Source organism: Oncorhynchus tshawytscha, linkage group LG15 (assembly GCF_018296145.1).
Source record: "Oncorhynchus tshawytscha isolate Ot180627B linkage group LG15, Otsh_v2.0, whole genome shotgun sequence".
Lineage (NCBI taxonomy): Eukaryota > Metazoa > Chordata > Actinopteri > Salmoniformes > Salmonidae > Oncorhynchus > Oncorhynchus tshawytscha.
In genome coordinates, this window is record NC_056443.1 from 9689389 (window position 1) to 9706278 (window position 16890).

Sequence of the window (16890 nt, forward strand, 5' to 3'; positions counted from 1 at the left end):
TTTTACTATTTGCTACATTGTAGAACAATAGTGAATACATCAAAACTATGAAATAACACACGTCGTAACCAAAAAAGTGTTAAACAAATCAAAATATATTTTATAATTGAGACTCTTCAAAGTAGCCACCCTTTGCCTTGATGACAGCTTTGCACACTCTTGGCATTCTCTCAACCAGCCTCATGAGGTAGTCACCTGGAATGCATTTCAATTAACAGGTGTGCCTTGTTAAAAGTTAATTTGCGGAATTTATTTCCTTAATGCGTTTGAGTCAATTATTTGTGTTGTGACAATAGGGCTACAGAAGATATCCCTATTTGGTGAAATACCAAGTCCATATTATGTCAAGAACAGCTCAAATAAGCAAAGAGAAACGATCATTACTTTAAGACATGAAGTTCAGTCAATGCAGAAAATGTCAAGAACTTTGAAAGTTTCTTCAAGTGCAATCGCAAAAACAATCAAGTGCTATGATGAAACTTGCTCTCATGAGGACCGCCACAGGAAAGGAAGACCCAGAGTTACCTCTGCTGCAGAGGATAAGTTCATTAGAGTTAACTGAACCTCAGATTGCAGCCCAAATAAATGCTTCTCTGAGTTCAAGTAACAGACGCATCTCAACGTCAACTTTTCAGAGGAAACTATGTGAATTAGGCCTTGATGGTCAAATTGCTGCAAAGAAACCACTACTAAAGGACACCAATAATAAGAAGAGACCTGCTTGGGCTAAGAAACATGAGCAATGGACATTAGACAGGTGGAAATCTGTCCTTTTGTCTTTCTGATGTGTCCAAATTTGAGATTTTTGGTTACAACCGCCATGTCTTTGTGAGACGCAGAGCAGGTGAACAGATGATCTCCGCAGTTCCCACTGTGAAGCATGGAAGAGGAGGTGTGATAGTGTCACCAGCAAAGCACCCCCTCACCGTCTGTGATTTATTGAGAATTCAAGGCACACTTAACTAGCATGGCTACCACAGCATTCTGCAGCGATACGCTATCCCATCTGGTTTGCGCTTAGAGGGACTATCATTTGTTTTTCAACAGAACAATGACACAACACAACTCCAGGCTGTGTAAGGGCTATTTAGCCAAGAAAGAGAGTTATGGAGTGTTGCATCAGATGACCCAGCCTACACAATCACCTAATCTCAACCCAATTGAGATGGTTTATGATGAGTTGAACTGCAGAGTGAAGGAAAAGCAGCCAACAATTGCTCAGCATGTGAGAACTACTTCAAGACTGTTGGAAAAGCATTCCAGGTGAAGCTGGTTAAGAGAATGCCAAGAGTGTGCAAAGCTGTCATCAAGGCAAAGGGTGGCTACTTTGAAGAATCTCAAATATATTTTGATTTGTTTAACACTTTTTTGGTTACTACATGATTCCATAGTTTTGATGTCTTCACTATTATTCTACCATGTAGAAAATAGTAAACAAATTAAGAAAAACCATTGAATGAGTAGGTGTGTCAACTTTTGACTGGAAATGTATGTATGCCTGTAAGACTGTAATGTCTTTTGTTAATGTTTTTAAATGTATGTACATTTTAAAGTATTTTTCGTTATGTGTTGGACCCCAGGAAGACTAGCTGTCACCAATAAAATCTACATCTAAATCTCTCCTCTCTCTTCACCTTTCCCTCCAGGTTCTCCCCAGCTCCAGGACAAACACAAGCATTCCAGAGAGAACTCCTGCCTCTCTTCCAGGGAGAGACCCGTCAGTGCCATCTACCCCAATCCCCTAGACCCTGCACAGGTGAACACACACAAACAAATCAATACTCAGACAAGTACAGTTATAATACCTTAATTAAGATCTCTGCAGTCTGAACCAAAAGAGCTCTTCAGCCGGCATGAAATGTCACTCATAGTATGGATTTCTCTAAGTTAAGACTGTAAAACCTGAACTCCATATAAGTCAAAATATCTTACTCTCCTTTATGGATTTTGTAGCTTCAGTATTGTGCTGTCCTGTTTGCTTTTTCTAGAGGGCAACCCCTCATCAAATAGGTGACACCACACTACCCCGAAGTGATCCTAACCTTTCTGCACCAGACAAAGGTAAAACATGTCTCATTGTCTTGTATGTCATCTCAGTCATTGTCTCCATCTCTCTTTCCAGTACATGAGTATATAAGCCCAAAATCATTACATCACCAAAGTATCCTGGGCTATGTGTCGTACCAAGACACTAGCGGCCTGCTAAACAGTCGCTTCTCATCCCAGTCAGTCAATGAGATCATAGCTGTGGTCATCTGTCCGGACATGAGTGTAGTTGACAGACTGACCGGTATAGTTGACAGACTGACCGGTGAGAGTGTGACAGACTTTGTCTGGAGAGGAGACATCTGCTTCAATGACAGCCTCTCCCCATGAGGTCTATTCCTTCTCAGCTCCATCAGTATTCACAGTCAACAACAGACATGCGAGGAATCCCAAATGGCACCCTATTCCTTATATAGTGCCCTACTTTTGACCAAGGCCCATGGGGCTCTGGTCGAAAGTAGTGCACTTTATAGGGAATCGGGTTCCATTTGGGACACACGCACACATTAAATTGATGCTTTTTATATATTAATATCAGAACGCGTGAAAACACGTTTATTCCCCAAGGGTTGATGGGATACACCTTTTCGGAAGGTTATCCATATGTATAAATGCATATGTGTGTCAGTTTTTTATCCACAGATGCCTGTTTTGTATATTTTGTATATTATATAAGCGCTTTATATTTTTACATATTCCAGTGGGGCGGCATTTCAAATCTAGTTTGGAAGGGCCCTTGTGTAATTAAAAAAGCTCAGCTGTTTGATTGCTTTCTGTGAAACTTCACTGAAGGTTAGAGGTTCAGGGAAAATTAACTCATGAAATTAGTATTTTATAGAAAATATAAAACCAATGTGGAACTTTAATATACCTGTTTTTTTTTTAATCACGTCGATCCACAAGCACGGTGGTGTGCCACTTTAAGGTGTCGTCACTCAGCTTAAGTGGAAATGCGCAAACCTGCTCTTTTACACCAGTTTGTGGAAGAATGAACTTAACACAGGAAGAGCACCTTCATATTAACAGGAGACAACAGGGAAGTGTTATTTACAGTGTGATTTGTCTCACTGCATTCTAAACAGCACAGCGAGGGTTTAACATCAACTAAAACTTGTCAGTTGCATGATATTCAGTACATAAGAAGATTGAGGTGTGGTTGATTGTTAATAATAATAATTCATAATTTGTATTTTCCTATATAACACATATGTATGTATGAATTGGAAAGGTGTTTTTTGCATATCACACTCTCTCTGAGACACCCTCGGAGAGCCGGGGTCACACCCATGGTCTGCCATTCAACGGCGATCATGGAGCAATTATGATGAAGTGCCTTCCTCAAGGGCACATTCATAGATTTTTCACCTTGTCGGCTCGGGAATTCAAAACTAGCGACATTCCGGTTACTGGCCCAACGCTCTTAACTGCTAGGCTATCTGCCACCCCCACAAATTTAAGGTGCAGTCTGTCAAATCTCCACCTGCCCATGCTTTATATTTAGGCTAAGAAGATCTTGAAATGTAGTAACTCTGTCATAAATGATCAGTTACAACACCCGACACGAATCCCTACCTCTGTTACCAAATGTTCTGTTATTGACTATGATTACATTCTAATACAGATCTAGATTCTAGTCTACATCGTCTGAAGTGTTATGATATGTTGTGTCGTGTTGTAACTCAATGAGCAGTGATTGATGCATGTCTGTCTATATGTTTGTACACCAACATAGTGAGAACCACCTTCAGTAGCCGGAGTCTAGACAGTGTAAAAGAGGTCAACAACACACAGTTCTCTGACACTGTGGGAAAGTTGCTCTGTCCCCCTGTACCTCCTAGGCCACCATACTCAGGTAAACCAATCAGAACACTCGACCAATGAGGAATGGCACTAATCCTTTCCCCCATATTTTGACACCTGGTGCTTCCACCTGCTCTCTTACAAGGCTCGTTGTTACGCTGTCAACTCTCTGCTAGAAACTCAGCTGCTCTCTTCTGTTCCTCCTGGTTTGCTTCTATAAATAACTTCTCCTTCACATGATGTACACATACTGTATAATAATGGTCTGTATTCTAGCCTGGGTGCCTGTCTGTTTCTGCTCTAGCCAACTTGTTATTATCCTGCCAAAGGCAACCATCTAGCACTGTTGAGTACACAAATTGTCCAGTACCAAAACTATTTATTCCTTCGACTTATTGTAAATTGACTTGCCTAGTTAAAAAAAGGTTAAATAAAAAATAAAAAACTTTATTTTTTAAACTTATGAACAATAATTAACTATCTGACCAGCTTTGGTACAGGAGGAAAATCAAAAAACAATCTATATGATTGACTTTGATGATGATTGCAGAAGAGTTGCTATAGACAAATAAATTGGTCAAGCTCACGTCATAAAGCCGTGAGTACGTTATGAATGTCTTATCTGAGGGGACAACCAGTCTAGATGGCATATTTTTCCTCTGCTATACCGCCTGCTACTCTATAATCCAAACTATATATAATAACTATAACCAGTTAGACTCAACTATACTATAAGATTGTATAGATGAGCCTTCTCATACCATCTCCATCCACTTTAATCTCTGTGGTGCTTCAGGGGTTTATTAAATCCCCAAACAGCAAGCCTACAAACACACACACACACATGCAGTGCACACATACAAACAAACATATACACACACAGCGCACACATACACACACAAACATACACACATGCAGTGCACATAACTCCCAAACTCCCACTTTTCAAGCCCTGAGCCTGACACTTCCAGTAAACTTAGACGTATGTTATTATATTTTTTTAGTTATGTATTTATTTTGTGATTCACTAGAGCTGACTTTTCCCCCTGTTGTTGTGTTGAATTGAGTGTTTTGCCCTCCAAAGAGTAGCTGTTGGATGTATAAACAGCTTAGTGCTCGCTAAGGACCCGATTATTTGATTCATAGATGCCCATACCTACTGAAGTCCTCAGCTGTGGAGGGCTCACTCCAGTGTCATCAAGTCGACTAGTACAAAATGGTGGCAGGAGTTAAACGTGCCCTCTTTTCTTTCTTTCTCTGTTTCTCTCCGGTTGACTGTCAACAGGCTCTTCAGCCAAGACTATGAGGTCGCAGTCCCCTCTCCCAACATCCAGATCTCCACAAAAGGTTGGTGTTGTGGTGTGTGATTGCATTTGTGTCCTCTAGTGTTTTTCTGATGCTGCTGATCTGAATGTACTGTGCACTACAAATAGGGTCAGGAGGACAGCATGGGATCAGAACCCCGAGTCCTTTATTCCAACAGTAGATGACTAATTTGATCCTGTTTGCCTGCATGCTTGTCTGAATGTGTGCGGGTTTGCGTACATACATGCATGCTTGCATGTGGTACGTGGTGTATGTATTTGTGCATGCATGCGTCCATCTGTGAATCTGTGGTTACTGGGCTGTGACAGATGACACTGATCCGGGTTGGCCAGCCCAGCTAAACAGAACTCAGCTGAGTCCAGGGCCCTGAAGGAGTTCTCTCAGTATAGCATCCTGCTCACCACTTAAACCACACACATTCACAAGTTTAAGTGCCAGGCATTAAAATGGTTTAAAAATACTTATTGAGGAAGTGGAACGGATTTTAGAATGAGGATTCAGGAGGTGAATGAGAATGGACCGGATGAAGCCAATGGCTGCAGATGAAGGATCCAGGGAGTGGACTCTGTAGGGTTTGGCTTTGAGTCTCAAAACATCATCTCCAGTTCTTGATAGTTAGGCTGCTGTGGTGATGGCAATCACTCCTATGAGATCCTTCGAAGAACCTAAAAGATACTAGATAAAAGGTAGAGAACGAGCAATGCAAGACTTCAAAAAGGCTAGTAACACCACACGACATGCACTGCGGAACAGAGAGGAGTCTGATTAGCAATGAGTAGCAGCAGCTGATGCTTGTTGAGTTGCTAGGGAGCTGCGTTCAAGGCAACAGGTTAAAGTGTTGCATTCAAGTCTGGTCCTCTCTCCTGAAGTTGTATTCTTAACACCATAACAACCCTATGTCTCCCCCACTCATATACCAAGAGGAAGAGCCTCTTCATTATATATCCCTGAACCTGGTACCATATTTTATTAAACAACTGCCCTGTACCTTTCCTATAATCTTTTATGGTTTGTTAGCTGGCTGCTGGTGAATATATTCTGTTGAGGGTTGAGGCCAATGGAGCTGTGTATGTACAGTTGAAGTTGGAAGTTTACATACACCTTAGCCAAATACATTTAAACTCAGTTTTTCACAATTCCTTACATTTAATCCTAGTAAAAATTCCCTGTCTTAGGTCAGTTAGGATCACTACATTATTTTAAGAATGTGAAATGTCAGAATAATAGTAGAGTGATTCATTTCAGCTTTTATTTCTTTCATCACATTCCCAGTGGGTCAGAAGTTTACATACACTCAATAAGTATTTGGTAGCATTGCCTTTAAATTGTTTAACTTGGGTCAAACGTTTCGGGTAGCCTTCCACAAGCTTCCCACAATAAGTTGGGTAAATTTTGGCCCATTTCTCCTGCCAGAGCTGGTGTAACTGAGTCAGGTTTGTAGGCCTCCTTGCTCACACACGATTTTCAGTTCTGCCCACAAATGTTCTATAGGATTGAGGTCAGGGCTTTGTGATGGCCACTCAAATACCGTGACTTTGTTGTCCTTAAGCCATTTTGCCACAACTTTGGACGTATGCTTGCGGCCATTGTCCATTTGGAAGGCCCATTTGCAACCAGGCTTTAAATTCTTGACTGATGTCTTGAGATGTTGCTTCAATATATCCACATAAGTTTCCTGCCTCATGATGCCATCTATTTTGTGAAGTGCACCAGTCCCTCCTGCAGCAAAGCACCCCGACAACATGATGCTGCCACCCCTGTGCTTCACAGTTGGGATGGTGTTCTTCTGCTTGCAAGCCTCCCCCTTTCTCCTCCAAACATAACGATGGTCATTAAGGCCAAACAGTTCTATTTTTGGTTCATCAGACCATTGTACATTTCTTCAAAAAGTACGATCTTTGTCCCCATGTGCAGTTGCAAACCATTGTCTGTCTTTTTTATGGCGGTTGTGGAGCAGTGGCTTCTTCCTTGCTGAGCGGCCTTTCAGGTTATGTCAATATATAGGACTAGTTTTACTGTGGATATAGATACTTCCGTACCTGTTTCCTCCAGCATCTTCACAAGGTCCTTTGCTGTTGTTCTGGGATTGATTTGCACTTTTCGCACCAAAAAACGTTCATCTCTAGGAGACAGAACTCGTCTCCTTCCTGAGCGGTATGATGGCTGCATGATCCCATGGTGTTTATACTTGCGTACTATTGTTTGTACAGATAAACGTGGTACCTTCAGACGTTTGGAAATTGCTCCCAAGGATGAACCAGACTTGTGGAGGTCGACAATTTTTTTTCTGAGGTCTTGTCTGATTTCTTTTGATTTTCCCATGATGCCAAGCAAAGAGGCACTGAGTTTGAAGGTAGGCCTTGAAATACATCCACAGGTACACCTCCAATTGACTCAAATGATGTCAATTAGCCTATCAAGCATCGAAAGCCTTGACACCATTTTCTGGAATTTTCCAAGCTGTTTAAAGGCACAGTCAACTTAGTGTATGTAAACCTCTGACCCACTGGAATTGTTATACCGTGAATTGTAAGTGAAATAATCTGTCTGGAAACAATTGCTGGAAAAATTACTTGTGTCATGAACAAAGTAGAACTTCCGACTTCAACTGTATGTATGTACACTACGTGAACAGCTTTCTCCTGGCATCTGCCAAACCCAGATTCGTTGGACTGACAGATGGTGAAGCGTGATTCATCACTCCAGTCCACTAGCAGCGAGCTTTACACCACTCCAACCGACGCTTGGCATTGTGCATGGTGATCTTAGGCTTGTATGTGCTGCTCGGCCATGGAAACCCATTATTTGAAGCTCCCGACAGACAGTTATTTTGCTGACGTTTCTTCCAGAGGCAGTTTGGAACTTGCTGGTGAGGGTTACAACCGAGGACAGACGATTTGTATGTGCTACACGCTTCAGCACTCGGCGGTCCCGTTCTTTAAGCTTGTGTGGTCTACCACTTCACAGCTGATACGTTTTTGGTCCTAGACGTTTCCACTTCACAATAACAGCACTTACAGTTGACCGGGCCAACTCTGGCAGGGCAGACATTTTACAAAATGACTTGTTGGAAAGGTGGCATCCTATGACGGTGCCACATTGAAAGTCACTGAGCTCTTCACTAAGGCCATTCTTTTGCCAACGTTTGTCTATGGAGTTTGCATGGCTGTCTGCTAAATGTTATACACCTGTTAGCAACCGGTGTGTCTGAAATAGCTGAATACACTTATTTGAAGGGGTGTCCATATGCTTATGTATATATAGTGTATGTTAGGGCTGTCCCCGACTAAGAAACATCTTGGTCGACCGAGAGTCGTCTTCTTTCCACCAATCGATTGGTCAAAATGTTTAAACTTATTTTTACATATTTAGACACACACCCTATGTGTTTGAATAAAATTAACTACATATGCACTGAGCTTGTCTGATGCATCAAGCACACTGTTTGATTACATAATTAAGACACACAAATTACTTAAGAAAGAGCCTGATGGTCATACTGTGTTAAAAAACAAAATGTGAGTGCCTGTGTGACTGGCGCACATTGTCTCGCTCTCCTCCCTACTGCAGTGAAAAGGCACCACAGCACAGCAAGTGTTTATTTATTGAGCTCTCCGTCCTGAAGCTGCAACATCATGTCAGCCATTAAGTTTCTTACTTGTTTCTGACTGAAAAGTTCTGTTGTCATTAATTTGTTTAGGAAATACATTCCCTATTCCCTCAACCCTTGCTCTCTGGTGAAACATGTAAGCATCACATGCATGCAACCAATAGGGCCTGACCTATAGCCTATCATAATCACATCAATATATTGGTTATAACAAACTCCGAACACAGGACGAAGACGTGAAAAAGAAACTCGAATTGGGCAAATGTTTACTGGTTGTTCAGGAGGGAAAGGGGAAGTCAGATCTGTGGAAGACATTTGACTTAGTTGTGGAAACTGCTGGATCTCAAGAGGAATGGAGCAAGCGTTGCATGTGCTTGTGTGCCAAGCAGTTGCTGTTAGATTACAATGTAATTTTCTCTGACATTTTGGAACAGTGTTAACAACACCAGAGAGTCTGTTCTAATGAAAACATATATATATATATATATATGCTATATATACTAAAAGCAGTTGCATGCGTTCGTGAATTGCGGTTTATTTATTATTTTGGCTGATTATTCACAGCTCCATTTGTTTTTTCATTTTTTTCATTTTAAAACTAAAATGGTTGATTTGCTTTTCAAAGCATGAATGTCTCGTCTGCTGTGTGACGGCATGGACGAATGAAGGATTGATTGATAGACACAGTAGCCTAGATATTGAAATATAGGCCTAAGTAAGTTATGGTATTAAGACTAAGCAGGACACGCTCTTAGGCCTACAGCTCAATGGTGGTTATACCAGGCTGCAACACCAAGCCTCCTAATGATAATGACATGACTTATTATTATAATGATGATCATAATAATAATTGTAATAATTACAATAAGAAGGGGATCAAGAAAAAGGAGGATATAGGAACGAGAGCTGCGTGCATATTACCTGTGACAAACCGGTGCTGTTAGATTACAGTATAAATGTTCTGCCTGCTTGGAAGTGTAAACAACACTAAATATTTTATAAGTAATACTAGTCTGTTCTAATAAAAACAAACTAATGTAAAGCCTTTATTACAGCATAGCAAAGAATAGTGAATCTATGAAATTGCTTTCTCCAACATTTTGCCTTTGAATGAGGCTTGGTTCTCACGGAATCAGCAGGCTATTAATCAAACACTCAAACAGGCAAGAGAAGCAATATCTGTCTTATTTCTGTAGATATATATGGATAATTTATAAAGCCAGGCACATGTAACAGTTAGGCTGTTGATTATAGACCTAATTAAGTTGGGATTTCCTTCTCTCCTCACATCTTAGACAGTTAGGCTAAGGCAAGGGCTGTTTCCTCGTCTCTGCTGCTGCTGCTGCCTCTGCCGCATTGTTCTCAATCCCAATACGCTGGTTAATTTTCTATTATGCACATAGCAACATAGGGAAATGCGCCAATTCTACGGTTCACTGGATTATGTTTCAGAACCGCGGACAGCAACCGTATCCAATGCGGGAGAAAGCACGTTATTATTATATACACTACCATTCAAAAGTTTGGGGTCACTTAGAAATGTCCTTGTTTTTGAAAGAAAAGCCTTTTTTACATCAAATTGAAATACAGTGCAGACATGGTTAATGTTGCAAATGACTATTGTAGCTGGAAACTGCAGATTTTTTATGGAATATCTACATAGGCGTACAGGGGCCCATTTATCAGCAACCATCACTCCTGTGTTCCAATGGCATGTTGTGTTAACTAATCCAAGTTTGACATTCTGCCTAGAAGGCCAGCATCCTGGAGTCACCTCTTCACTGTTGATGTTGAGACTGGTGTTTTGTGGGTACTATTTAATGAAGCTGCCATTTGAGGACTTGTAGGGTGTCTGTTTCTCAAACTAGACACTCTAATGCACTTGTCCTCTTGCTAAGTTGTGCACCGGGGCCTCCCACTCCTCTTTCTATGCTTGTTAGAGCCTGTTTACGCTGTTCTGTGAAGGAAGTTGTACACAGCGTTGTACGAGATCTTCAGTTTCTTGGCAATTTCTTGCATATAAAATACCTTCATTTCACAGAACAAGAATAGAATGACGAGTTTCAGAAGAAAGTCTTTTTCTGGCCATTTTGAGCCTGTAATTGAACCCACAAATGCTGATGCTCCAGATACTCAAGTTGTATTGCTTCTTTAATCAGAACAACTGTTTTCAGCTGTGCAAACATAATTTCAAAAGGGTTTTCTAAGGATCAATTAGCCTTTTAAAATGATAAACCTGTATTAGCTAACAACGTGCCATTGGAACACAGGAGTGATAGTCTCTGATAATGGGCCTCTGTACGCCTATGTAGAAATTCCTACAATAATCATTTTCAACATTAACAATGTCTACACTGTATTTCTGATCAATTTGATGTTATTTTAATGGACAAAAAAGGTGCTTTTCTTTTAAAAAGCAAGGACATTTCTAAGTGACCACAACATTTTGAACGATAGTGTATATTAGTGTTGCACCATTATTTTTTCACATACTATAACCATATACAATTTCAGTATCATGTCTTGATGATGGACTGACATTCCCGTGGCCTCCTCAATGGATTAGTCCACTGAGACAGGCGCGAATCAAACATGCGTGGAGGTGTGTGCCTGACTGAATACCTGTGTGTGTGTCGAGGGTGTGTGCCTGACTGAATACCTGTGTGTGTGTCGAGGGCGTGTGCTTGTGCATCTCTATCTGTTCTCCTACTAATGCTGTTGAGTGTTCTGACAGTACTTTGAATGTCTGTGTGCTATATGGTTTCTCTGTTGGTTGTCAGGCAGTATTGAACCACAATTGAATTATCTTCCCCCTCTATGTCGTCTCATGTTCTCATCCACATTGGCTTTCGCCTGTCAGATAACTCTGCTAATGAGCAATTTATTATCTAGCACCAGCCTGCATGTGGCAAGGCAGTTTAGGAGTGACATTTTAACAGGATTTTACAAATCTGCATTGAGAAATTCATCTTTTTTGTTAGAAAATAAAATTCAGTTTGTCTTTGCACTAGCAGTTTTTTATAAGTGAGGCACAAACAGCAACACAAATACAACGCCTTATGGTTGTGTGTGTGTGTGTGTGTGTGTGTGTGTGTGTGTGTGTGTGTGTGTGTGTGTGTGTGTGTGTGTGTGTGTGTGATAATGGGGCCTGTTGGAGGTCTGCTGAGGGGTCTTCTTTGATAGTGCTGTGAGGGGCAGCTCAGCACTCCAGGCCTTTGAGATTTGTGGGGAATATTAACATATCAACGAGCATTTAGCTTCAGTCTTGTTGAGAGAAGTTACATGAATATTTCGAATTGTCAGACAGAAACATGAATTTGCTGCGTCGCAGCACGACAAACTGTAGCAAAAATAACATATCAATTGTCCACTCCACTAAATCCAATTAAGAGTAACAAGATATAACAGTATTTCCATGTAATTTCTCAGAAAACATTTTGACAACGTATTGTATTCCTCACGCTGAAACTGCCGGATATTGTATTTCTCCGTCCCAATGCACACTGACGTATGATGAGGTGGAAAAAGCACTGTGGCACTGTCAATCTGTCTGGTGTCTTATTCTTATGCTTCATAGGCTTTATTGTTCCTTCATGCTATACCTCATTAGGCTGTGAAGCACACATGTGCAGTCTTAAGGAGATTGGTACTATTTCTGTTTGAGCGATTGGCTGTGGTTGGTTCTCTGTTTCTGATTGGTTCTCTGTTTGGTTCTCTTTTTTCTGTTGTGTTTCTGATGGTCTCTCTGTTTCTGTCTCTCCATAGAGTTCATTGCCGCCCTTCACGCCCTCACCCACTGAGTGCCAGTCGGCTGGTCTGGTGTCCAACTCGCCCGTCCTCTCCGGTAGCTACAGCAGCGGCATCTCCTCCATGAGTCGCTGCAGTGTGTCCGAGGCGTCGGGCACCGAGGCAACCACTGGAGACCACCCCGCCCACCAGGGGCCCACCATGCCCAATTCGGTCTCCTCGGGCTCGGACGAGCTCATCCGCCGCGAGAACAAGACGCCGCCGCCCTACAGCGTGTACGAGCGCTCCAACCCTCGTAGGCCGGTTCCCCTGCCCCACAGTCTCTCCATCCCTCCCAGTGTGGACCCCCCGGCCCTGCCCCCCAAGCCCCACCAGCTACGCACTAGCAGCATGAAGCTGGTCCCAACTTCGGACCCTCGCAGGGCCGACGGGGTGCCCCACGTCCCCAGACCCAGACCTCTCCCCAGGAAGGTCTCCCAGCTATAGGCTGGGTGAGGACCTACAACCTTAGTGGGTTGATGGGTGACACCACTGGCGCGTTTTGCACTTTTTACACTGTCTTCTCTTCAGTTTGGTAATCCCAAGCTCTGCCCAAGACAGACTCAAGACTCGTGAGTCGGTCTCATTGTGAAGATCTTTTTTCGAAAGGGCTTTGCAATGACTGACTTTGTCATTCCGCACTTTTAGCTCCAGTACAGTAGTAGGTTCCACACAGTAAATTGCTGCGTTTATCAGAAGAAAAATTAAGACAACGAATTTAGGTGTCGATTTTTTGATAGATGTAATAGTCCCAATATATGTATATATTGGTTATATATAAGAAGTGTTTTGCCTTAAGTATTGGAAACAGAGTCTTTTATCCATGAGTCTTGCACGTTTTTGAAGTACACTGTACTTTTCTATATAGCTAAAAGGTGCTAGAGTTCTCATGCATATGCATTTCAGTTTATGGTAGTAGCTGAGGGTGTGTTCACATACATCAAAAATGGTACCGGAACAGGAATGAAAGATTTACCTATTTGATCATTCTTTCATTGTCATGACCATTTGAAAGTGCTGTGTAGCTAAAATTGACGCCTCGTTTTTATTCTTGGAGAATTGTAGTTGTAACAAGTTACTCAGAAATCCACCCCTTTCGTGATATTGAATCACTCAAATCTCTTGACCTTTCTTCAAGCTCTACTCTAAGCCATAAAGAGCTCCTTCCATCTTTGAAATCCACTTTCTTAGACCAATGCACATGTTTCCAAGAATCCATTGTTCTTGCATCTGACATGTGCCACTAAATTGAAGGCTGTAGCTCTAGTAAATTGTCTGTAGCTCTTATTAATTGGAGGCCATTGCTGTAAGAGGGGCCAGAGATGTGGACACACCCTAACCCTCCTGCATGGAGTGCAGTATGTATGTGGTGGTGGATCCTTTGGGGTTTACCAAGTATTGTGCCAAAGGAAGATGTACTCTATGTACTGTATGCTGTAACGACAAACTAGAATCCTGAACCTGGAAACTGGAAACTGGAAACACTCCATTGACTAGACCAGCTGAGTTTGTACTAGCCCACAATGAAAACAACAGACTTTGAGACAAATCCAGTTATTAAGATGAAAAGTCATTGTGGGGGGTATATGAATGACAACTGTTACAAGTAAGGAATGGGGATATGAGATTAGCACAAATGAGTTTGAATCTGCGTTAACAGTGGTTGCATCACCAAGGACTCACTCTACCTCTTGAGTTGTTATCCTGGCGACCACAATGGGCATTTGAAGTGCAGTATGTATGGTGGAAAAGATGCCCGCTTTATGCCACCCAGTAACCGCCGGCAACTCGTACACACACACACACACGAGGGCTGCTCTTCTATTTGAGAATCTTTTTAGAACACCATTTTTCAACTAATCATTGTATGGTCACGCTTGTACAGTACAGACGAGTGAGTTAGAGGTGTTGTCTCCGTTTGACATTCGCGGTGGACAGAGTGTACTGGTATCGAGTCCTCTTCTCCTGTTCTACGGTATCTAGGGAGTCGTCACGTCAGGTGGTTTCTTGTCAGTGTTTTATGAAGAGAAGACGACACTGTTTTTTTGTAATAAAAAGTTTTTAAAAAATGTGCGTAAATATTGATCACTTAATTCAGTACAACGGTTTTCAGAATTAACTTGGGTATGGTTTGTATGTTTCACTTTTGTATGTTTCATTTCCTTTTTAATTAGTTGTGAATTGTTTGGATCAAATATTCACATTAATCAGTACTTGAGAAATTGTAAATTATATAATGATGAGATTGTTGTAAGTATGCCAAATATACTACCTTTTGTGTATTACTATTATTGTAAATATTGTGTTTTTAACAAAGTGTAGCTAATACACATTTACAGCTTTGAATGTTGGAACAGCAAATTATTGTTATAAGTGTCAAAAGAATGCTGTTTTAGTGAGTGTAGAAGTCTATTGTAATGCATATCTACACCTACGGTAACACATTTACATGCTCAATAAACTGCCCTATGTAATAACATTGTGCTCCAGCATACCTCTAAATCATTCCCAGCTCTAACCTGTTAAAAACAATTCAGTGATAATTACTTCGATAATAGTTGCGTTGTACAGTGAGGGGGAAAAAGTATTTGATCCCCTGCTGATTTTGTATGTTTGCCAACTGACAAAGAAATGAGCAGTCTATAATTGTAATGGTAGGTTTATTTGAACAGTGAGAGACAGAACAACAAAAAAATCCAGAAAAATGCATTGGCAAAAACGCATGATGTTTGGCAACTCGAACCTTCAACTCCCTCCACAGATTTTCTATGGGATTAAGGTCTGGAGACTGGCTAGGCCACTCCAGGACCTTTAATGTGCTTCTTCTTGAGCCACTCCTTTGTTACCTTGGCCGTGTGTTTTGGGTCATTGTCATGCTGGAATACCCATCCATGACCCATTTTCAATGCCATGGCTGAGGGAAGGAGGCTTTCACCCAAGATTTGACGGTACATGGCCCCGTCCATCGTCCCTTTGATGCATTGAAGTTGTCCTGTCCCCTTAGCAGAAAAACACCTTCGCATAATGTTTCCACTTCCATGTTTGACGGTGGGGATGGTGTTCTTGGGGTCATAGGCAGCATTCCTCCTCCTCCAAAGACGGCGAGTTGAGTTGATGACAAAGAGCTCCATTTTGGTCTCATCTGACCACAACACTTTCACCCAGTTGTCCTCTGAATCATTCAGGTGTTCATTGGCAAACTTCAGACGGGCATGTATATGTGCTTTCTTGAGCAGGGGGACCTTGCGGGCACTGCAGGATTTCAGTCCTTCATGGCGTAGTATGTTACCAATTGTTTTCTTGGTGACTATGGTCCCAGCTGCCTTGAGATCATTGGCAAGATCCTCCCATGTAGTTCTGGGCTGATTCCTCACCGTTCTCATGATCATTGCAACTCCACGAGGTGAGATCTTGCATGGAGCCCCAGGCCGAGGGAGATTGACAGTTCTTTTGTGTTTCTTCCATTTGCGAATAATCGCAGCAACTGTTGTCACCTTCTCACCAAGCTGCTTGGCGATGGTCTTGTAGCCCATTACAGCCTTGTGTAGGTCTACAATCTTGTCCCTGACATCCTTGGAGAGCTCTTTGGTCTTGGCCATGGTGGAGTTTGGAATCTGATTGATTGATTGCTTCTGTGGACAGGTTTCTTTTATACAGGTAACAAGCTGAGATGAGGAGCACTCCCTTTAAGAGTGTGCTCCTAATCTCAGTTTACCTGTATAAAAGACACTTGGGAGCCAGAAATCTTTCTGATTGAGAGGGGGTGAAATACTTATTTCCCTCATTAAAATGCAAATCAATTTATAACATTTTTGACATGAGTTTCTGGATTTTGTTGTTGTTATTCTGTCTCTCACTGTTCAAATAAATCTACCATTAAAATTATAGACTGCTCATTTCTTTGTCAGTGGGCAAACGTACAAAATCAGCAGGGGATCTAATACTTTTTTCCCCTCACTGTATGTGTACAGGTTGAGCGATCACAGCCATGTTTATAGTGATCTTATGTGTACTCTAACGTGACATGATTCAGGATCAGCTTCGTGTCGTCAAAGTCATTCCCACACAATGCAACGATAATCGTGTACCGAGGGACCTCAAGGTGATGTGGTAATAGTTTATGAGGAACTGGTGCGTGATCAGATAAGACAATGTGCGCACACGGGGGAAATGTTCCTTTAAACCGAACACATCTAATGAACGTCTCCTCTTTAGTCTGCTGGGTGAGTCGGTGAGCCTGGATGATGGTACTCTTCATAACATCACATCACCGCCAAGAGGAGTACCCTTCACCGGATCAGATAGACGCAGTAATACAGTAA

The 16890-nt window shown here is 41.7% G+C and overlaps 1 protein-coding gene across 6 annotated transcripts in view; it reads left to right on the forward strand.

Annotated features, from left to right (window-relative positions):
- LOC112215044 (dedicator of cytokinesis protein 4-like) overlaps positions 1 to 15050 on the forward strand; it is a 143209-nt gene extending 128159 nt beyond the window's left edge. For 5 of the 6 annotated variants that reach the window (XM_042298076.1, XM_042298079.1, XM_042298077.1 and 2 more), the window contains 5 exons: positions 1647 to 1756; positions 1989 to 2061; positions 3779 to 3898; positions 5132 to 5193; positions 12548 to 15050. In XM_042298076.1, coding sequence (XP_042154010.1) covers positions 1647 to 1756; positions 1989 to 2061; positions 3779 to 3898; positions 5132 to 5193; positions 12548 to 13015 — 833 coding nt within the window. In that variant the 3' untranslated portion in view covers positions 13016 to 15050. The remainder of the gene's footprint in view (positions 1 to 1646; positions 1757 to 1988; positions 2062 to 3778; positions 3899 to 5131; positions 5194 to 12547) is intronic. The other variant, XM_042298080.1, reaches the window with a different exon arrangement.
- Positions 15051 to 16890: the final 1840 nt, after the last annotated feature.